Source organism: Callospermophilus lateralis, chromosome 4, assembly GCF_048772815.1.
Source record: "Callospermophilus lateralis isolate mCalLat2 chromosome 4, mCalLat2.hap1, whole genome shotgun sequence".
Lineage (NCBI taxonomy): Eukaryota > Metazoa > Chordata > Mammalia > Rodentia > Sciuridae > Callospermophilus > Callospermophilus lateralis.
In genome coordinates, this window is record NC_135308.1 from 6133850 (window position 1) to 6156490 (window position 22641).

General features: G+C 45.4%; 2 protein-coding genes and 1 pseudogene across 2 annotated transcripts; all 3 read left to right on the plus strand.

The window, feature by feature from the left end:
- The first annotated feature begins 247 nt into the window (after nucleotides 1–247).
- LOC143397429 (protein FAM90A3-like) lies at nucleotides 248–3215 on the plus strand. The gene is made up of 4 exons (XM_076853466.1): nucleotides 248–415; nucleotides 876–1075; nucleotides 1512–1626; nucleotides 2262–3215. The coding sequence occupies exons 1-4, from the start codon at nucleotides 248–250 to the stop codon at nucleotides 3213–3215; spliced, it is 1437 nt and encodes a 478-aa protein (XP_076709581.1).
- Nucleotides 3216–3254: 39 nt separating this feature from the next.
- LOC143397430 (ubiquitin carboxyl-terminal hydrolase 17-like protein 6) lies at nucleotides 3255–14202 on the plus strand. Its single transcript, XM_077109241.1, has 5 exons — nucleotides 3255–3338; nucleotides 5358–5481; nucleotides 12141–12236; nucleotides 12327–13777; nucleotides 13984–14202. Exons 1-5 carry the CDS (start codon nucleotides 3255–3257, stop codon nucleotides 14200–14202), a joined length of 1974 nt encoding a protein of 657 aa, XP_076965356.1.
- A 12-nt stretch (nucleotides 14203–14214) lies between these two features.
- Nucleotides 14215–15845, plus strand: LOC143397431 (3'-5' RNA nuclease TATDN2 pseudogene; annotated as a pseudogene).
- The last annotated feature ends 6796 nt before the right edge of the window (nucleotides 15846–22641 follow it).

The following is a 22641-nucleotide window of genomic DNA, read 5'->3' on the forward strand; positions in this document are numbered from 1 at the left end:
TTGTACCTACAGGAATCATGCATTCACTCTGCTATAATTCTAAGGGCATGGAGTATATTATTTTTGTCAAACGCAGTAGTTGGCCTACTCTCCCTTGATCGGGCACCCATCTGTGCTCCACCTATTCTACTGGGCTCCCCAGATCATGCGATGTGCTCCATGCCAAAATGTGGAGAATAAATGAAAGATCCCGTCTCGACTTTGGTCATGACACTTTTTTCTTATCTCTTGGACCTAGGAAAGCCCAATGTCAGCATCTGAGGGAATGGGATCTGACTGGAAGAACATGAGAAAGTCGGCAGAGCATGCCTCACAGCCTCTGGCCCCGAGCCTCATTCAAATCCAGAATAAGAAGCACCAGCAGAGGGGAGCTGTGGGGCATAGGGCTCCTCCCCCTGAGGAGGAGGACCCCAGGGTAAGTGGACATTGGAGGCAATGGGAAGCCAGGGGGCGACACAGGTCAGAATCTTGGTTACGTCCTCTCAGATTGCCTCTACCACCCAATTCTCCCATTCCAACCCACGAGGACCTGCCCCGGCACCTCCTCTCAGCTAAGTCCTTTCCTAGGATGGGAGAAGTCATCTTTTGGAACCACTTGAAACCCATGCATCCCAACGTTTGTCCTGTTGTTGAAATCTGGCCCAGGGTCCTCAAGTTGTAACATCCAAACCTTCCTTCCAGTGCCCCTGAATAATAGGTGATTCCACAAACGTGTTCTAGGACCTTAAAATCCCTAGAAATTCATGGTTCACAGGCCTGAGTGCCTGACCTAAAACGAGAGGAAACTAAGACTTAAAATCTCTCTTTGTCTGTAAAAGGGCAGAGCTGGTTGTGGTTGGGCTGACTCCTGACAACTTGTGCTTTTCCACCGACAGCTGAAGTGTAAGGACTGTGGGGCTTTTGGACACACTGCGAGGAGCAGAAGATGCCCCATCAAGCGCTGGGATGGTGCGCTGGCCCCACAACCCTTGGGCCCAAAGAAGGAGAAGGAGAACCAGGCACCAAGCAAGCCTAGGAATCTCCAGAACACAGGGAGCTGTGAGCAGCCAGCCAGAATGATGGGCCTGGTGCAGAGGTGAGGGATGGGGAAGCTGGGATCCAAGCCTCGGGCATGGAACTCCAGCGGGGTGGTGTCTCTCCTTCTCCACAGAGTCATCTCCACACATCCACGTGCAGCTAATGACTGCGTCAATGGAGAGAGATAGACAAGGACTCCATGTCCCAAAGCCACAGCCTGCAGCACATTCTCCTGTGCATTCAATTCAGAAAGGGAAGGGGGTCAGGGCAGCACTAGGAACATGACCACGGGAGACACAAAAGCAATGTGTCCACATGGAACTACTCAGTGGGAAAGGAGAAGGGCTGCCTGGACATAGGGACTGGGTGTTGTAGGAGGAAAGGCACAGACTTGGGGGAGAACCCAGGGTAGCACAGGAGACACTAAGAAAACGGGCACCTCTCATTTCGCTCCCTCCTCTGCATCCATCCAAATACCATCCTGTGTTCTGCAGGCGAGAAGAGGAACGGGGAAAGGCTCTACTCCAGACATGGAGTACCCATAGGAGACCCCAGGAGAGGCAGCAACCCAAATGGAAGGAAGAGACAGAACCCAGTGCCTACCTGAGGGTGAGTATGTGCATGGTGGCCTGCTCTTTTGGTGTCCTGGAGAAGCTTGATAAGTTCCTTCTCTGTGGCCCTTCTGCCTGAGGGATTTGCTATCAACATTTAAGCCCAATGGGACTCAAGCTTGGGGGTCTTTCACATTTGCTCTTTCCAATCTTGTGTGGTACTTGTTTCATCTTCCCCATGACATGGTGCATGGGCTCATGGGGGCAGAGTTGACTCCAAAGTCTCAAGGCACACAATCTTCAATGCAGGCATATTCCTATGGAAAGTGGGGGAACACTCTCAGCTTCTGGAGGCCAACTCCTCAGTGGCCACATCTGCTGAGAGGAGCATTAGCCATCGCCATCCCACGCAAGAACACACAAATGAGCCCTGCCCATCTCAATGCACGAGACCTCCGATTAAGAACGGGATATTTCCCAATGTGCCCTGAAACATGTCAAGTTGTTCTTGGAATGGGTCGTTGGCTGATAGCCATGGAGGTGGAGGTGGAGCACCCCTTTTCCATTCCTGGGCTCATGACTTGCTTTCCTGTTCCACTCTATGTTCTGTAGCCGAATTCCTGTTTAGGTGGGCCTTGTTGGTGCTTGAGTGCAGGGACTCAGGAAAGTTTTCTGTGTTTGCTTTTCCTCCAGAAACCCAGCAGGCCACTGCCCATCCACACGACCAGGACGAGGTGTGTCCCGGGCTCTGGGTTTGAGAGTCAGCCTTGTGTCCAGAGCTCAGATGAGAGTTTCACCTTCACTAGCGCACATCCCTTTCAGAGACCCAAACGTGGACTCCACTCAGGTCCCGGGATAAAGAAAAAACAGGATGTGAGCATCCCTGGCACCATCCAGCCGGCAGCAAAGCACTCAGGACAGAACCCTGCCCTCCTTGGGAAGAAAGCACCTGAAACCCCAGAGGTTTTCTCCTCTATAATTGCCCAGACTTCTGCCAATATTCTCGGAGGGGGCCATGTGCTCCACCCTCCATCACTAGCCAGGTGTCCCGATGTGAGCAAGGAGCCCTACCTGCAGCCTGCAGCATGTCCACAGGGCCAGGGCCACACACTCAGCCTCCAGGCCCCAGGCAAGAGACAAGCTCAGGTCCACCTCCACACTGACCAGAACTCCCCAAAGAAACTCAGGACGGGGCACAGTCCCACTCCACGGGGGAACACCTGCAGGCCAGGCTCGGAGGCTCGGAAGTCTCTGCCTGCTTGGCAAGATACAAGTGGTATCGGACTCAAAGGGTCACCCCAGGTGACCAGAAAAACTCCAGCCCATGATTCCAGCATGGATCTTCGCCCTCCCAAGGAAAGCCCTTTCCTGAATCCAGTCGAGCCGTGCACCAAATCAAGTCCAGCAGCACCCAGCAGTGTTCCCCGACAGCCCCTCCGAATGCTCTTCAAGAGAATGCACAAGAACTGGTGGAGATCCAGGTTCATTGCCGATCTCCCTTCCTCTCCCAATGCAAAGACCAGTGCTCTTGCTGACACTCCCCCCTACCTTGATGAGTCGGAGAGTCCCAGCTCCCATGAGCCAGTGAGTGTCCTCTATGAAGACCTTCAGGTGTCCTCCTCCTCTGAGGACAGTGACATGGAGTGAGGCACACCATAGCAGGGAAGAATGGCCTTTGGGGCTCCGATGACTTGCAGGGTCTCTCGGGCTGAGGAAGCAATGATGCAGGAGCAGGTGGCACCAGGGTCACAGGACCTTTCTAGCTATGGAGTAGGAGCAAAGGCTGGGACTTCAGAAAGCTCTGGCACAGCCACAGACCCTGCCTCTGATGCACAGCCGCCTGTCCAGAACTCAGAGGAGAGACTCCTCTGAATGGGGTTTCCAGGGGATTGTCCAAAGTGCTCATGTCACCTTCCACAGGCTGTCTATGGGATGACAAATGGCGTGGATATGCAGGTGGAGAGACTGAAGTGGAACAGAAGTAGAAGGCTCAAGTTTGTCCCTCTTGTCCTAGGACCGCATGGAGTGTAACACCTCCTGATCACTGGGACCTCTGTCCCGGACTGCAGTGGACCTTCTTGACTCTCGAGTGTGGCCATGGAAAGCATTGTGGACAATTTCCCTGGCCTTTCCTTTCTTGTTCCTCGCCCCTCATGATAATCATGTTCTTGACGTTTCTCTGAATCCTCATCCAATTTTCCCCACGTTTTACTGTGTACATCGTTGGAGTGCTCAATAGGCATATGCCTTTGTACCTTGCCTCTCCTGCAAACTGCATTGGTTGTGAGCTGGTGCTCAATTGTAATGACTTGGACAGCCCGAATGTCTCAGGTGATGTCCACGTGGCAATTAAGATCATTCATTTGGTGCAGTTCAGGACATCACTGGATTTCCCATACTACCATAATGGGGGAAATTGTGTTCCCAGATCAAAGAACTCACTTGTGATTTGGAGGCCTGAACATTGAGGCTTTTCAACTCTCTCTCTGGGTGCTCCTAACTGTGAGCAGTTGTGGAACCACCGCAGCTGGTGGAAGGAGCTCTTGTCCTTCACACCCAGTCCCCGTTTCCTATGTCTGGGAACATGTGTGTCCAAGGTCCAGAATGACTCTGTGGTGTTTTAGCCAAGATTTATCAACTGGACACTCCCGTCTCCAGATGGCACTGACATGGCTGTCCCTATTCAGAGACAGAGTCTGGGGTGATGTGGATTCTGATCCACAGGCAGGTGATTTCGCAGGGAAACAGGAAGGAGAAACATGGAGCACCTCCATTTGAGTTTGGAGCCTGTAAAAACGGAGATATGTGAACTCTGATGTCTGGGCAAGGCAGACATGTGCCTAGGAGCTCTCTGGATTTTTCCAAGGACAAGGGTCACGCCCCCTTCCTTGGACAGGCTTTGCTCTGAGGTAGAGGCTGCTTTCTCAAAAATGGTGTCACATCAGTTTCTCGGTCTCTGCCCTATTGTGCGGAGACCAGCAGTCCTGAGCCATAGGCCCAGTTCTACCACAACTGAAACACCACCTGCGAGAAGGGCTCTCCCAGCCTGAGGTTGTAGGACCTGCTTCAGAGCCTAGGCCAGCATCCAGCCCTGTACCTGTGTGGAACCCACATCATCACAAAGGCGAGTGAACTCAGACTCAGTCCCCTTTTCCCATTGGGATGGGAGGATTTCCTGAAAAACTTCATTAGATTTTAAATGCCAGCTGCCTGACTAGGAATTCAGAGGCATTCAAGTCTCCTCTGGATCTCTTTGCTGCCTGGCATAGACCTGCTGTGAAATCTGAAAGTGGCTCCTGCATCCCTGTTTGCTAGGACTAAAACCCAAGGTTGATTGATCCTGATTAGTTGGCTCTCCCCACGCCCTTTTGGCACATGCAGTAATTTCATCATATATGGCCAGATCATAATTTAACTGCCTTTCTAAATCTGAAAATTCTCCAGTTCCAGTTAACTTCAACAAAGGGACATCAAAGCCTTGCCTCCAGTTTCTCTCAGCCTGTTCAGTGAAATTATCAGTCCAGTGAGACAGCCAAGGAAGGTAGTCACCCCTAATCAAGATGCTTTGGCCACTGAAATCCAGTCACATGGTGTAAGGGCTCATTGCACAAGGAATCAGCTGACTTTGAACAAAGGCTGACTTTGGACCATAAGTACAGCAAGTGCTTTTGAGCTCCTTTACAGTCGTAAAAGGAACTACAGCATCATGGGGACAGGCTGGTTTTGCTTATTAACCTGCTCAAAGACTGGAAAAAGTTAAAAACCTGTAATGTCCTCCTCTGCTTCCAGCGCTATTCTAAGGCCACGTTGGAGGAGCACAAGCATGCCTACTGCCAATTCAGAGTAGTTATTAAACCTCATACTCAGGAGCAGAGTGGCTGGATCCGAATAGCGGGCACAGGGCCAGTCAGAGGTAATCTACCGAAACCTTCCTCTAGCTCATTCTCACCTTCTGGCTGAGTTTCCTCAGACTGTGGCTCAGCTTCATTAGTGTCTTCCTGTCCATTTTCTTCCCCTCCATCTTGAATCAACCTCACAGAAATCCAGTCAGGTCTGGCTTCCTCTCTAGTACATGCCCCTACCATGGAGTTTGGTTGGTGCCCTTCTAAATCACTGGTTCTCTCCTGTTCAGCTCTTACTGAAAGCTTGGTTTTAGGTCTTGCCCTGAGGCCCTCTGTCTGAGGTTGGCAAGCTACAGACTGGGAGAGAATTGACTCCACCCTCAGCCCTGCTATAGATAGTGAAAATCACCTGGTCACAGCCTCAGGCTGCTTCTCCTGATCAAACTTCTAGTGGCTTTCTGGAGCCCTTTAAAAAGTCTTCCAAAAACCATTGGTTCTCCTACTGATCTTCAAAAGACACATTTCTAAAGCAGTCCAGACTTTTTAATGTTGTCAATTGTACTCTTAGATAGCTTGGCAGAGAAGCAGATTTTAGACAATTTTCTACCTAGCCTCTCCCAAGTACACAATCTGGTGACTCTTCCTCACACAACCATGGGCTTACATCATTAACTGTTTTCAGGAATTGAACCAGCTGGGCCCTCCTGACCTGTTTTCCTCTCTGGTTGATTAGAGTCTCCAGGATCATTAAGTAAATTTCTTTTTCTGAAGACGTGGAATATCCCATTATTTCTTTAACATCCCGGGCTCTCAGACTGTCTGCATCTTCTAAGACCTCAAAACATGGTTCACTGAACTTCTTAAGTATGCTCAACCAAATCTACCTAAAAATTCACCCCAAGTGGTCTCTGGCTCCAGGTGCCACCTGCCACCCCTGTCCAATGCAGGCAGCTGACCTTAAGATTGCTCCTGACAGGGACACCAAATAAAACACATATACAATTTATATTTACAAAAGCTTCAGAACAGCTTTCCCAGCTCTTAGTCTCAGATTCCCCAAAAGGGAGAGCAAGAGAAAGGAGAGTCTGATGAGAGAGAGTGAGCACGTTTGGAAGTGAGATTTTATTGGGGAGACTCTTGTTCTTAGAAAGTTCTCTCCACAAAAGGGCAGAAGGGGCAGGACTACAAGGGACAGGTGAGTGTAATTCAACCCTAGGGGCATGCCCCACGAAGAAGACCCCTTACTATCTGAGCAGGACCCCGCCCAAGCCACAGCAAATGCATTGTTTGGTTAGAATCTGAGGCATCAGGACTGGAAGGTGTGGCCATTCAATGGGACTCCCCACAGCCCTTCCTATGCTCACCTTTGCATGAGTCCTTCTGCCCTCAGGCTGGATAAACTCCCCTGTGTTGTGGAGATTTTCAGGTCTCTTGGTGCTTTGTTTACCTCCTCTTTTGGGCCCAAGGGTTGTGGGGCCAGTGCCCCATCCCAGCATTTCATGGGGCATCTTCTGATCCTGGCACTGTGTCCAAAAGCCCCACAGTCCCCACAGTCCCTGTGGGTTGAAAATGAAATTTTAGTGCATCAGCAGAACCACAGCCATGGCTCCATTATCAACAAAGGACAGATTTTCCACTCTGAGTTCAGTACTGCCTTTTTAGGAGGGATTCAGATGGGGGACCTATTGATTACTGTGCTATTTGAGATTCTAGGGTTGTTCCCAAAGCACAGAATTGACAAGGGCACAAGTAGGAAGGGAGATCCTGAAACAGAGGATATGGAGTCAGGTTTCAACAAATGCACAACATCCTGGCTGGATATGATACTTATTTGGAGATATAGTGGACTCTGGCAGCATCTCAACAGACCAGTTGGCCTGGTGAGGAATTCCCAGGCTAGGCCCTCAGGGGCCTGGGATGGACAATTCAGTTACAGAGATAGAAGCATGCAGGATCTAACCCAGGCTCATTGATCCATGTCACCCCCTGGCTCTCCATATACCTAGGCCTCCACTTACCTGGGGTCCTCCTCCTCTGGTGGGGGAGCCCTGGGACCCACGGCTGCCTTTCACATTCTGGGTTTCATGAGCCTGTGTGGCTGAGGCTGTGGGGAATGACCCATCCACTGCCTCATCTCCTTGGAGTCAGGTCTGCCTTCCTCAGGGGCTTGCTTTTAGAATTTTCTGAGTTACAAGGAAAAGAAAGGAAAACAATGTCATATTCACAGAGAAACAAATACTTTCTTCCCCTATACACTGAGCAGGACTCATGACCACAGAGTCAAGTCTGTTACCCACAATGTGATGTCCCTTCCCCAGATGTTTCTCCAGTCTCTGCTGTGGCCACCTGGTCCAGGAACAGGACCCTGCCTAGACTAGACACACTGCATGGGAATGTAATGACAGATTTGCACCATGAGTGGCTGATTCTAGAGAACAGGCACGTCTCTGTGGTGGCACAGTGTCAGTGCCAGGAGAGGAAGTGATTTTCCTGAGTGACTAGATAACCATGGCCACGAGGACTGGTATACGTAATGCTCTTAGACACCTATTTGAAAACGGTAAATGCAGTGTGGTTTCCCTTCTTTATTTTCATTGCTACCTTTGAGGTCAGAGTAGACAGTTTTCAGGTACAATGTACCAAAGAACATCTTTTTTATACTTAAACTTGAGCTCATGATCTTGATTCTTATGTGCTGGCTTAACATTTACTACCCTGCTATTTAGCTAGTTTCTAATAAATATGAAATCAATGTATTTGAACTAGAATTGAACAAAGGAAATATTTATACTTGACATCTCCATGTGATATATGAGGGCCCCATATCAAGAACTGACAGATTCAAAATATTGACATATTACCCTGCATTTTTCTGATCATAATGGGATAAAGATATAAATAGAAACAAACTCAGACATTTGGTTAAGATATGAAAATGGAGTGATTGACTTTTCAAGAAACAGTTAATCTTTGAAAACCAAAAGGGAGAAATTAAAAAATGTCATTAGCCTAATGGAAATGGGGTAACAATATAACAAAACCTGTGGGATGTCACAATAGGAAGCACTAAAAGGAAAGCTTCTAGCAAAGAGTTCCTAGATAAATATACATATATATTTATATATGTAAATATGACATATAAGTGATCTCCAATAAGTAGCCTAAGGAGGCTCCCAAACCTCCGAAAGTAGAAAAAAATACAATAATAAATATCACAACAGATGCATAACACAAACAACTGTTGTGATGAAATAATAAATAAAGTTGAAAGGCCTTTTTCTACAAAAACCAGAAAATGTAAACACAAATAAAATAACAGAGGAGAGTCAGGTGACCTGAATAAATTAGAGGTGACAGGAGACATTGCAACTGACACCAGAGAAACTAAGAGAATCCTGAATCATGAGGAATTCTTTTTGAAAAAGAAATGCTAATAAATTTTAAAATCTTGAGGAAGCGGACAAATTCCTGCCCTTGGACATAAAATGTCCATGACCTTTCAAAATTGACCTCAGTATATATTCAAAAAACAAGAAAGGAATTGAACCAGTTGTTTTAAAGATTCTCCCAAGTAACATCCATGGGTAGATAGGATCACTGCTGAGTTTCAGCAAATTTTTAACAGGATCTAAAAGCAATGCTTCTCAAATGCTTCCATGCAATTGAAAGGGAGGGACTTTTAGAAACCTATTCCATGGGGCCTGTTAGTGGCAGAGCAGGCTGAACAAATGTCAGCTGCAGGGTGGGCTGAATGCTCAACCCTCACCCATCTGGTTCCTTATCCCTGTTTGCCTCAAGTCGGAACACTTAACCCCACTCAAGGCTGAACACTTGACCCCCACACATCTGGTGCAAAGGAAACCCACATCTAACTTCTTCCCCTCTCACTGAGGGCAGAAGATGAGACCCTTAGCAACTACTGTGTGATCCGATCACTGTCGGCCAAAAAAGCAGCTTGCAGACCCAGAGACCCCATCAGACGTTGGCTCTCAAAACTCTCCCCTCTCCCTCTCTCTCTCTTTCCTGTCACTCTCTCTTCCTCTCTCTCTCTCTCTCTCTCTCTCTCTCTCTCTCTCTCTCTCTCTCTCTCTCTCTTCCTTCCCTGTTAATCAGACACCACCACAATAAAGATCTCTTGGTCACTCCAAGTGTCATGGTCACTTTCCTTTCAGAGCCAACCTTCACCTGTTTATTTACCAAAACTGAGGAGGACACAAGATAAAAAGCAAAAATGAACCAACCACTTACATTCAGCCATGAAGAAGGAAATCCTATCCCTGTGGAGAGCTTTCCTGGAACTGGAAGACCCCACATTCTACACATTGAAAGATAAGGCTCCAGGGCTGGGCTGTAGCTCAGTGGTCGATCGCTTGCCTTGCAGGTGTGAGGCCCTGGGTTTGATCCTCAGCACCACATAAAAGTGAATAAATAAATAAATATTTAAAAACATATAAGGCTCCAGTGTTTTCTCTCATGTGTGGAAACTAAAGGAAACAGATGACCCAAAGGTAGAGAAGGGATCACCCAAGGATTGGGAAGGGTGTGGCCAGGGTGAGAGAGAGAAATTGAAGACGGAGGTGAGGGAAATGGGTAGAAGGTGGATGAACAGGGGAAAGCTTGACATGTGCATGGATGGAACTACCAGGTTGAAGCCCATTAATTTGTTCAATTTACAGTTTAAAATGCCCAGGGCAAAAATGACCAGTTTCCATAGGACTCCTCCACTTCCCATAGAACCCAGAATGGTGGAGTAGGTTTACTCTGAAATTTGAATCTTCCTGTAGTCATTAAAATGTTGAGTGATTAACATTATCTTTCTGAATGCAAACACCTCTGTTTAAAATGAAATGATGCTTACCCAAGGATCTACACCTCCATCATTTCCTGTTTCTCCTCTACTCTTTTCCCCAGCCATAATCTGAAGAACCCATTGGGAAAGGAATCCAACCTGAGGTCCATCTGTCCACCTCTGGTCTGTCAGCAGGTTGTCAGGCAGGTGGCTGCTGGGCAAACACCACAGGAGCAGAGTCAGCTTCCTAGATGTCAGAGAAAAGAAAGGGACATTGGATACTGCCCTGGGGCCATGGGATCAGATGCCTTGTCTAATGCAATCAACCTAATCCCTGTGGACATTCCTGTTAAAAAATGTCTTACACATTTACATCTCAGTTCTGTTTTCCATGTATCTGATTTGGAAATCATTGGGTCCTGGATCAATATTACTTACCTGGACATCTGTGTAAACCTTTCTGAGCTAATACTGCTTATATACATGTTTACAAAAACAACACTCAAATGATTCTCAGGCATTTAGTAGATAAGAAATGCAAGATAAAATTGAGTTTCTATGAATTTTGGTTACTGTGGTCTGAAGGATTATTTTTATGCCTCTACACTTAAATATGCATTTGTTAAAAGAAATACATTTGACTGGTTCAAGTGTTTGTAAGAAACACATTATTGTGAGGTGAATGATATGATTTGAGTTGTGCCTTTAAAAGTCCAGTTCTTTCTCTTCCTCTCTAGAGTTTGGAATAAACAATTTGTGACTTGAAAATGATGATTTTGAAAACTGGGTGGTAGACTCCTCATGTGTACATAATTTTCTAGAAGTTTTGTTAAAGACTCAAATATAGAGATGAATAAACCATTAGTGGTATACTAAGAAATCATTTTGCAATCTGTCCTTTGGAATTCTTCTCTGGCTTCCAGATTTTGACTCCCCACTTGGTCCCCACCCTGGGTGGAGAGGTGGGTTCCATGATTTCCTTCAGAGCCCTCCACAAGCTGCACACACAGAAGGCTGTCCATTGTATAAGCCAACAGGGGTAGACAAATACATTTCAAACTATGTTCCAGATCATTCCACCGAGGAATGAAATTCAACAGAGGTAAGGAACCAGAGAATGAACACCTTAGTCCATTAATCTTTTTTAAACTATTTATGACCCTATATGAGTACTAGCATTTGGGTGGAGAAGTCTGTACTTATGATACATGAGTACTGGAAGGAACATTATCTTGAACATAATAAAAATCTTATTCCCTGCCTCCTTGATATTTCTGCCAAAGACAAGCAGACATATTCCTAAAGGACTTCCTTTTCAATTCAAAACCATCATGGAAATGTGTCAGGACATGTCCACCATGACTTGGTTTATTGAGAAGGAAATGAAATGTATCTTTTTCTCAGAAAAGTGGTTTAAAATTTTTAAAAAATATATATTTTAATAAGTAAAAACATTTTAATTGAGATTTTACCACTATGAATATGTGCACACATCAAAATGCTTATGAAATGTGGTTATAAAAATACTCCTTGGGCTGGGATGTGGCTCAAGCAGTAACAGCACTTGCCTGGCATGTGCCTGGCACTGGGATTGATCCTCAGCACCACATAAAAATAAAATAAAGATGCTGTGTCCACTGAAAAATGAAAAAATAAATAAATATTAAAAATTCTCCCTCTCTCTCTCTCTCTCTCTCTCTCTCTCTCTCTCTCTCTCTCTCTCTCTCTCTTTCTCAAACAAAAAAAAATACTCCTGAGATCCACAAACAGGGAAAAGAGTCAACCAGTGTCTCCAGGAAGTGAACTGACCACACCCAAATCCCTAATCTAATTAAGTACTTGCAGGTGACTGATAGATCTGGCAGGAAGTTAGTGGGTGTGGTCAGGAGGCTGAGCTATAAAAGGCTGAAAACATGGACCAGGCTGTCATTTGAAGGCCAGCTCTGAAGGAGAAGGTCTCTCCTCTCGAGATTCAGCAGGGAAACCTGGTGGTTACTGCTCCTGGAGACATGGAGGCAGCTTCACTCCACTGTGGAGGTGAGTCTCAGTTTCATGACTGTATAAAACCTGAATGTTCATCAAATGCAGCTGATGCTAAAGCCCATTTGGGTCCTTCTCTACCTGCAGAGTCATCGTTGTCACCTTGCCCTGATGCACCCTTAAATAAGAATTCAGCTCCTGTGGGGCTACTGCTGGCTCCTAGAGGGAAACTTTGTCTGAACTGGCAGAGACCGTCCGCAGCTGGTGCTGGGCTGCAGAACATGGGAAACACTTGCTATGTGAATGCAGCCCTGCAGTGCCTGACGTACACACCTCCCCTGGCCAACTATATGCTGTCCCAGGAGCACTGCCAACGCTGTCCTCGTCACAGGGTCTGCATGCTGTGTGTGATGCAAGCCCACGTGACACGGGCTCTCCGCCACCCTGGGGATGTCATTCAGCCCCTGCCTGCTTTGGTTGACGGCTTCCACACTTCCCGGCAAGAAGATGCCCATGAATTTCTGCTCTTCACTCTCCATGCCATGCAGAAAGCATGTCTGCGTGGGCACAAGCAGCCAGGTGCTCACCCCAAGGACCCTACCCTCATGCGCCAGATATTTGGAGGGTGCTGGAGATCCCAAATCAAGTGTCTCCACTGCTGTGGCCTTTCAGACACTTTTGACCCCTACCTGGACATTATGCTAGACATCACGGCAGCTCCCAGTGTGCAGCATGCACTGGAGCACTTGGTGAAGCCTGAGTGGCTGGAAGGGGAGAACGCCTACCAGTGTGGTGTTTGTCAGAAGAAGAGGCCAGCCTGCAAGACCCTGACCCTGCAGAAGGCACCAAAAGTGCTTATGCTTGTTTTGAAACGGTTCTCGGATCTCACAGGGGAAAAAATTGCTAAGCACGTGCAGTATCCTGAGTGTCTTGACATGCAGCCATACATGTCTCAGCAGGGCAGAGGCCCACTGGTGTATGCCCTCTATGCTGTGCTGGTCCATGCCGGCGTGAGTTGTCACAGTGGACATTACTATTGTTACATAAAAGCTGGCAATGGCCACTGGTACAAAATGGACGATGCTAAGGTAGTGGCCTGTGACATTGCTTGTGTCCTGAGTCAGCGTGCCTATGTCCTCTTTTATGTCCAGAAGAGTGATCTTGAAACTGACAATGGGAGTGTGTCACTAGCTAGGGAAACAATAGCGCATGGGCCTGGGGACACAATCTTGGGAGTCACCCAAGGAGAGCTCCAAGGAGACTCCTATTGCAAAGCACTAGAGCCAGAAGAGCGCTTGTTGGATACAGCTAACGGAGAAATCACCTTGGATCAGTGGAAATTTCTCCAACAACAGAACCGACCAAAGTCTGAATTCAACCTCAGGAAAGTGGAATTCACTCTGCCTCCCAATGTTGTTGTGATTCACCAGTCAAAACACAGAGAAAAGGAGAACATAAACGATAAGCAGGAAAAATACAAGCAGAGCAAAGATACCAAGTACAGAGTAGGGGAGGAGTTGGTGAACACTGGCCAACTCCCGTGTCTTGCAGGAAGGCCCAGAGCCACCAAGAAGAAGAACAAGCAGGGCAAGAGGACAGTAATTGTGGTCTAGCAATCCAGGGCACTGTGAAGGCCTCTGTATTGCAAACTAATGGTAAGCACTTAGCAGTCCCTGGAGTGCTTTGAGTTCTGTGAAGTAGAGCAGTGCAAACAGTAGCCTGGGTGATCACAGAATCCAGTTGTGGGTTTGGGAGTCAGACCAAAGCCTTTAGTCAGTCTCCAATCATTGGGACTCCTCCAAAGTGCCATGGCATCTGTGAAACCTTGAGAACTGTGGTGGATGGGCAGTGGAAAGAGGGAAAGGTGCCCATGGCATCCAAGCAGTTCAACGTCAAGTACCACTGCAAAAGGTTGTCCCAACAAACTCAGCTGCCTCCAGAGCCCAGGGACATGGCACTCTCTGGCTGCCAGCTCACAGCCCTGCATCGCGTTCCTGAGGGGGCAGCAGCCCCAGGCACCTGAAAGGTCATGAGGATGTCGATGCGGTTATCCAGGAACTCATCCCACTGCAGAAATCCTTCTTCTCCTCTTCTATCTCTGCTCCTATCCTCCCTTCCCTCTCCTTCCTCTTCTTCCTTTGGTCCAGGTGTAGGCAGGGCCACTTCCAAAGGCTGCCTAATTAGGAGCATTGGGCCTTCTTTTGTCCAAGGGATTGTCTATGTACCCTGCCAACCCCTCCCTAGAAGAAATGGCTTTTATAGAGGAAGAAGCCTGCAGTATTAAGGTTGATTTCAAAGATAGTTCTCCTAACTCCATGAACTCTGAATTTGCAGCTGAAGCTGAAGGTCAGAAGGATGGGATGGAAGGACCAAACGAAGCCCAGAAACGCAACTGGAATAGGCTTGGGACCAGGCCTCCAAGGTGATCTACCTGAAGGCGCTACAGGACATCCCAGGGAAATCCAGTGCCCAGAAGGAAAGAAGCTGCCACCCCTAGGGTGAAGCCCAGCCCAGAAGTGTGTCCCAACCATATGGAAGGACCAGCCCTGAGCATCAATGTCAATCCTCAGAAAGAGAAAGTGTTGCCCCCAGAGGTCAGAGCCCAGGAGGAACAGCCTGACAGGAGCAGCTTCTGTGACACCAGAGTGATTGTGGACCCTCAGGAGAAGCCTGCTGAGGAGTCACTTGCTGACCAAAGGACAGTCATTGACAAGCCCTCTCCCCTGCTAGAATTTTTGGATGGCTCCAACATTCAAAAATGGGTTTAGAAATCCACAAGCATCCAGATAGGAAGGTGGTGATGGAACACCCTCCATGAGGAGGCAACTGGTGTGACGTGGACGAGCCTCCAGGGTCAGAGTCTCTCAGGAGGAGCCTGTCTCCCTGAGGTACTCAGCAGTTCCAGAGCCCTCTTCCCTCTCCACTGACTACAACATGTACCCCTCATTTGTACAGAAGTCCTCGGTGTGACTACACCAGCTACAGGGCCAGCAGCCAAGACTCCTGGCCACCCCTCTGTGGGCAGCAGCCAGGACACAGCCCAGGCTGGGACACGCAGCCACAGCTCCTAAGTGATTATCCCCAGCTCCTCAGTGAGCTCCCAGAGCACCTCCAGAGCCCAGAATTCCCATTCCCTGAGGTCTGCACAAGCTCCCTAGAAGAAGTGAAGGAGAAAGGACATTCTGAAAGCAGATCCCACCTCATCCCTGTGGCGGACACGCATCCAGCTCCCTGACATGGGGCCATGGGGAGCCCAGCCTGAAGCAGGGCTTATGGACACTCAGTGCCACTTGCACTTGCTGTACTCCAAGTTCTCTTTCAAGGGGACCTTTACAAGGTTCAGAAAACTTATAGCAGCTCCTTCTTCACCTCCAGGGCTGCATCTCTGACTTCTGTGACACTGGGACACTGACAGTCTGCCTGTAGCAGGAGCTGCTGAAGGAGGATCTGGTCTGGGAGGCCTTCAGCTGCCACCCAGATTTTGCACTTTATTATAGTGGAAGCCAAGAGAAGTCTGTTGCAGGCCTTGGGGCACCCCAGGTCATAGTCTTTGGGTAAATGGGCTGGGATTGATCTTACTAGTGCACCTCGCCCGTCCCAGAGCAGGGCAAGATAACCAGGGTCTCTGTGGTCAGCTTGTCTCTTTTTTTAGATGTTGAGACCTAACAGCAAGGTTTTTCTACTTCTAGAGCTAACAAATATAATTCCTAAAAGTTTCTGTGGATGTCATTGGTCAAATACTTTATAAGCCATTTCTTACCATTTGGCCATGTTGTTTGTTTTGTTCAGTTTTGGAGTACTGGGGAAGGAATCGAGGCAGTGAGCTGCACCCCAGCTCCCCAGTATGCCTGAGGACCAGGGAGGAGAGGCATTTTGTGACTTCTCATGACTGATATCAGCATGACTCTTTCCTTCTTGGGAAGCATTCAACTTTGGGTGTTGTTTTGTTTTAAATGTGAAATATGCCCATTGCAGAATATTTGGGAAGTGCAAACAAATGTGTAAAGATCATTCTCATTCACCCTGAAAAATTAAAAATAAAAATAAGAGAAGGCTCATGGTTTTTTGTAAATAAAATTGTATTGGTTACTCTGAAGAAAAAAAAAAGATCCAGGACCAGATGGTTTCACAGCTGAATTCAAATAGACTTGTAAGGAAGAACTAGTACAAATTCTACTCAGAATATTCCAGGACACAGAAAGGTAACACTTGCATATACACTCTATGTAACCAGTATAACTTTAATACCATATCCATATATGTAACCTTCAAAGAAAGAAAGCTCCAGACTGGTGGAGGCGATCCCCCACTCACTGTCTTGACAGGGTCACAGTGAGAAAAAGTGTTGGCAAAGCCGCTCTCCCACTGTCTTGACAGGGTCACAGTGAGGATGAATGCTGGCAAAGCCATGCTGGTTGGTGGGTAACCGAAACCATGAGACCCTTTTTTATGTAATTGGGACTTTGCATTTTCATGCTTATGTTTCTCACAGGAGGCATTAGTATGTTAAATGCCAAACAAATTAAATTTCAGATGGCTAGAACAGAACAGGTAGTTCATGCCTTGGAGGCCGTTCTACCCACCCCTCAGCATATCAAGGACAAAGTAAAAGGCTGTTCTTCTATCTTAGTACATTGTGGACAAACCTAATAATGGACAACAATCATCCTCTGAAAAACAAATTCTTTGAGAACTAGTGCACCTTGACTGAGAAACAAACTCTTTGAGAACTAGTGTACCTTGACTGAAAAACAAAGAAACTCTTCGAGAAAGCAGCTCAACCAGTTTTATGAGAATAAATGTAGAAATCAATTAAAATAGGTTTATAAGACACAGTTTTAGAATAATGTTTAAAATATTATTTTATTTAGATTCTTAAGTTTAAAAATTCTTAAGTCTTTAAGTTGTATAGGTTTCTGATATGTTTTAAGGATGATTCATAAACTTTAAGATATTTTAAATATAAGATTTAAAGGGACTTTCTTAGATGGGAATTTTAGATTAAAAATAAAGTACAAGTTACTTTAGGTTAATGATTGGCTAGGAGACTTAGAGTCTGGTTACATAGTTTGGCATTAGTTAATAAGGAAATAACATATCTTGGGAAAAATAGTAAATCTTGGGAAAATCTGAAGGATGTAAATTGGTGACATGTTTTATTGATGATTCTGTACTTTGATGATTGTATGGCTGGGGGTCATATCCTGGAAGAATGTAGATTGGTGTGCTCTCAATCATGGTTAAGGAAATGTCATGTCTTGGCAACGTTTTAAATTATATAATCAATGACGTATTCTAAATCTATAATGATGAAAAAAATTGTAATAAAAAGGGGACCCAGAGAAAGCTGCTTTAGCTCTCTCTCTGGAGATTGCTCAAACGGAACGACTCCTGTCTCATCATTTCGCCGACGCCACTCCTCCTTCAGGACTCCCTGGACCCCGCTGGGGCTGGACCCCGGCACCAGACTACTATTCCTCAGGAACAAAGAGGCAAAAGTCCATAACATAATATTGTCAAATCACATTCAACCTCACATTAAGCATTGTTCATCCCGGTCATGTTGGTTACATTCTGAGTATGAAAGAATGGTCCAACGCAGGCCAATTAACAAAAGTAATATGCTTCATAAATTGAATGTAGGACAAAAATCACACAAACATCTCAACAGATGCATTTATAATTTACAAATTAATTCATTTATAAATTTAAATGCCTTTAACACAAATGTGGGTCATATACCATAGTTTGATCAACTGCTTAATTTCCAGGTACATAGCAATTTTCCACTCACATTTATCTTTATTCTCTGAACTATCTGAATTTTATTTAAAATTTAAAAATCTTATATTTTATCTATGTTGTTTTTTCTGTATTTCTAAGTATTTTATGTCAAATCTCAATAATATAATTTGTAAAATATGTACTTGGGAAATATATCTAAACTTCTTTTATCCAATTAAGATTAATTGTGTATATTTTCAGGAATATTTAATAGAAGCCCCTATCCCTTCCCATGAACATTAAGAAAAGAAATATAATAGAGCTGAATTTTGACATTTTAATAACCTAATTTATATCATCATCAAGTTTGTCATTTCCTGAATTTAAATCTCTAATTAATTTGATTTACATGTTTATTATTACAAATGAAATAAAAAAGGAAAGTGAACAGGTTTTAGAGGATTTGTTTCACTGAAGCACTAGACCAATTTAAGGAAAATCTATCACCCAATCTACATACAATGGCTCTAGAAAGGCAGTTTGATGAGATCACCTTTCAAAGTCACTTGATAGCACTCTCAATCCAGTCAATAGGACCAAATCACATCTGATCCAATCATCTCTGGAATACTTTGAAACTTACTGCTTGACATTTCTGCATATTAAAACATTGTGAGATATATATATACACACACACACATTTGAAAACTGAAAGAAATTTTATGTACTATTACCAATATACTGCTTCATCCTCCAACTTGGTTTTTGAAATAAATACATGCACATTAACCAGAGTTGGTGGTGCGCACCTTTAATCTCAGGAACTCAGGAGGCTGAGGCAGGAGGGCTGCAAGTTTGAGGCCTGCCTCAGGAAGTTAGTGAGACCATCAGCATTTTACAAAACCCTTTCTCAAAATAAAAGAAAGGACTGGGGATGTGGCTCAGTGGTAAAGCTTCCTTGGGTCAATTTCTAGTAGCTAAATAAACAAATAAATATGTAAAAATAGATCCACAAGTAATGTCACTCTCTTGTCTAACATACCTCTAGTTTAGTCCATTGCACTGTGCTTTACTAGTTATCTACACGGGGGAACTAAGATTTTTAAAATGTTCTAGTTGTCTATTCATCAACATTAGTAATTTCCAGCTCTCAAATACCTCCACCCTCTATACCTTCAGAATTTACCTGTGATCCTCATCCTGAACTTCCTGAGTCTTATTCCAAATTGATCCTTTGTGATAACTGGTGGAACCCTTCAGAAAAAGTCAACAAAAATGAGAAAGTATAGCAATTCCACCTATGAGTTAAATGTTCTCTCATCTCTGCTTTCCGGTGTTGCTCACAGTGTCACGATAAACAAATTCATGGTGGTCAGTTAAAATGTATTCATTTTCTCAGGTCAACATGAATTACAAATAGAACAATACCCTATATAGGAGAGAAAGAAATTGAACAAACTCTGATGAGACAGATGTCTTGACTATAGTGACTCCATTTTGTTTAGGAAGTCCAGTTTGTGAACAGCCATGCCAAGTAGAAAGCTCACTACTGGGCAAGTTGTTTTTCCTTTTGTTGTGGAAGCCCTCAGGAACACAGAAATACCTCACAGCAACCTTTGTTTCTGTAACTGGGGTAACTGGGCTTCTTCTGATTGGCTAAGCCTCCCGTGGCCTGACTGCAATCTCTCACTTCTGTAACTTGGCTTCTTGCATTGCTAAACCACTAATGTCCCTTTCATGTTTTTTTGGCTTAAATATGAGGTCAGACTGAAGGGACTGAGCCACTCTCACCATCTCACTTTAAGAGAGTAGAGTTTCCACGGATGGCCAGCAATAAAGGCTTTATTGGAATGGCAATGTGTAGTCTGAGAGTTATTTGAGGGTCTCATATCGGTATAACAAAACTGATGCAGATTCACAATTTCTTATCATTAACTACGACTCTTAGGATGCTCTTTGAATAAGTGTCCCAATTATAATTTTGTACTGAGATCCAGCACACATTATGTCACCTCCAAAAGGAAAGACTGATTGGAGGTCCTCTGTCTGTTTCTCTCTGCATTTCACCAGCCTCACTTTCAAGTGGCCTCCAAAAATATGGATGCTGCTTATTCAACATCATTTCTTTTTTGCAGTCAGGTTTCTGTCTGCTGCAAGTACATAGTTCAGCCATTATTCGGAGGTAGGATTCATGCAGTAGTGAAAGAGAAAGAAGGAGAAAATGTATCTACACATTTTATTCCAAATATGTGTAATATATTGGGACAAACTAAATGGTTAAAAACAATTAAGTCACTGATTTATAAGTCAGGATTCCAGGTTCGGCCAGGCTGGGTCCTCTGCAAACCTCTCAGGGCCCTCCAGCAGGTGTGGTCTGGGGCTGTGATCGCAGGAGAGCCTGCTGGTCCTCACATATCCCACAGACTGTTGGAAGGGTTCCATTCCTGGGGGGCTGGGGTCCTCAGTTTCCATACTCTGACTTCTGTCCCCTCCTACATGTCCCTGTCCCTTTCTATTCTATGAGGTACCCTTTATAATGTTTTTCTTCCATTTCAGGAGAGGGAAATCAGGGCCTCAGGCTTCCTGGTTTTGCAGTGCACCACTGCATCTCACAACCAACCCAAGGTTGCTTCTTTAATGTCAGCGAGAGACCTTCTTAGGGTTGAAAACTGCCTGTAATTCCCCTTTGTGAATCAGGAGGATAAAAGTGTCAGGCTCACCTGGTCAACTTAGATTCACTCTGGATTTTTCCCTGTGTTTAACTGACAGTGAATGGAAATTGTATCTGAAAATTCACTTCATCATAGACACAAATCACAGCCCAGCCCTGAGAGTGGTAGTGCTCAGAGCCCCGGACATTGAATTACTTCTTCAACCCAATAACCTACTTCTCTCTGGGCAATTGAGACAGTGTGAGCTCCTAAGTTTTATGGAGAAGATACTGAATAGAAAGTGCTGGGACTGACAGGATAGAGCACAGTGTGAGGGGGAGAAAATGCCCCCTGGGGAGTTTTGAAGGGGCTGCTGCTAAGTAAGGTGGGGTTCTTTTCTATTTTTTTTTTTTTATGGATCCATGGGCTTGACTTTCACCTGGGGCCCTGATGCTGAGTCTGGGTCTTGGTCTCTCTCTACATGCTGCAGGCTGCAGACAGGGCTGTTTGGTCACATCAGGGCACATGGCGGTACCTAGGTTTGAGTGCTTGGCCCATGCCATGCCTTTTGGAGGCAGCCTTGGCAACATTAAGGGAGACCCCTCTGGCCTTTGGACTGCTGTCTTCACACAGAGGACAGGGTTCTTCCCAGAATGCCTTAAATTTGCCTGGCAGGTGCCAGTGCCAATCACTTCCTCTCCTTTTTTTTTGGCTCAGGAGGTGAGTAAAAAGCAATTTCAGGGTTTGGGTGGAAGACAGCAGGGCAGAGTGTTCTCATGTTGGTGTTATTGACAGATGGCTGTCTTGGAAACACATGGTCAAGGACAGATGTCTTCCTGATTACTGGAAAGCACATTGCCCTGCTTGGGTGCTAGGGGCAGAGTCCAGCACAAAGTTCTCAGTAATACTACAAAGTGAACTGATAGATGAAGCAAAGAAAAGAAACTTAAATGTAAAACAAATACAGTTAGTTTAAATATGAAGAAGTGCTTGACTACAGTGGTGATCCGGTGTTATAGTAAAGTTTTGTCCTGGGGTTTCATAAATGAACTTCCGGACCACTCACATATAATCAAATCAAGCCTCTATTGAGTACAAGGGCATTCCTTATAAGCCTGAAATCACAAAAGGGATGTTCAGGAGTCCAGCCAATTCAAACCAGCCAGGTTACAGAAGCGGGAGAGTGCAGTCAAGCGGTGGGAAGCCTAACTAATCACAGTTACCCAATCACCCCACTTACAGAAACAGAGCCCTGTTGCCCCAGTTAGAGAAACAATGCCCTATTGGGTATTTCCATGTTCTTAAAGGTTTCTATAGCAAAACCAAAAGAACATCTTGCCCCTTCTACTTGGCATGGTTGTTTTACAGAATGGAGTCACAAAACAAAATGGAAAAATGATTTAAAAGGAAAATTAATTTACAGTGTCTACTTAATGCAATTCATGCCATATTAGAAAATACAATTGCACTTTATATGATGTCAATTAATTTGTAAAGGCTCTCTCCTATATTCTATTGTGTGTCACTGGTTAATGCAATTCTGAGGGCCCTCTTACTGAAGCCAGATTTAAAGTTAGGTAGTCAGTGTAGTTAGGTAAATCGGGTCTAATATCGAGTGAAATCTAAAATGGAGGCCATGCTGGGAATGACTCAGGGAAAAGGCAGGACAACTCATGGAATGTTAATGAAGTCCTGAAAAGGCCCTAGGCCAAAGTCCACCTAAAAGAAATGTTAATGGAGCCCGGGAAAACAGCCCCAACAGACTTGAAGATAGCCCATTCCAAAAGGTGATAATTAAGCCCACCTGTAGGCCTCCAACCTACATTCCATCACTGAAAGAACTATAAAAAGGGGAAAGAACAGCCCTTCCAGGGATTCCACCTCTTGGGTCCCCTTCTTCCTCTAGGAGAAGTCTTTTCTGCTGTCCTTTAATAAACTTCTAATTTCTACTCTGACCTTGCCTCGGCGTGTGCTTTCTGGTGTTATTCTTCAACATTGGGGAAGCAAGAAATCGTCACCGGTCAACAGCGGTTTCATTACTGTAGTTGTGACCTATGGAGGCCTCCTGCTGGCTTGTCTCTTCAGGT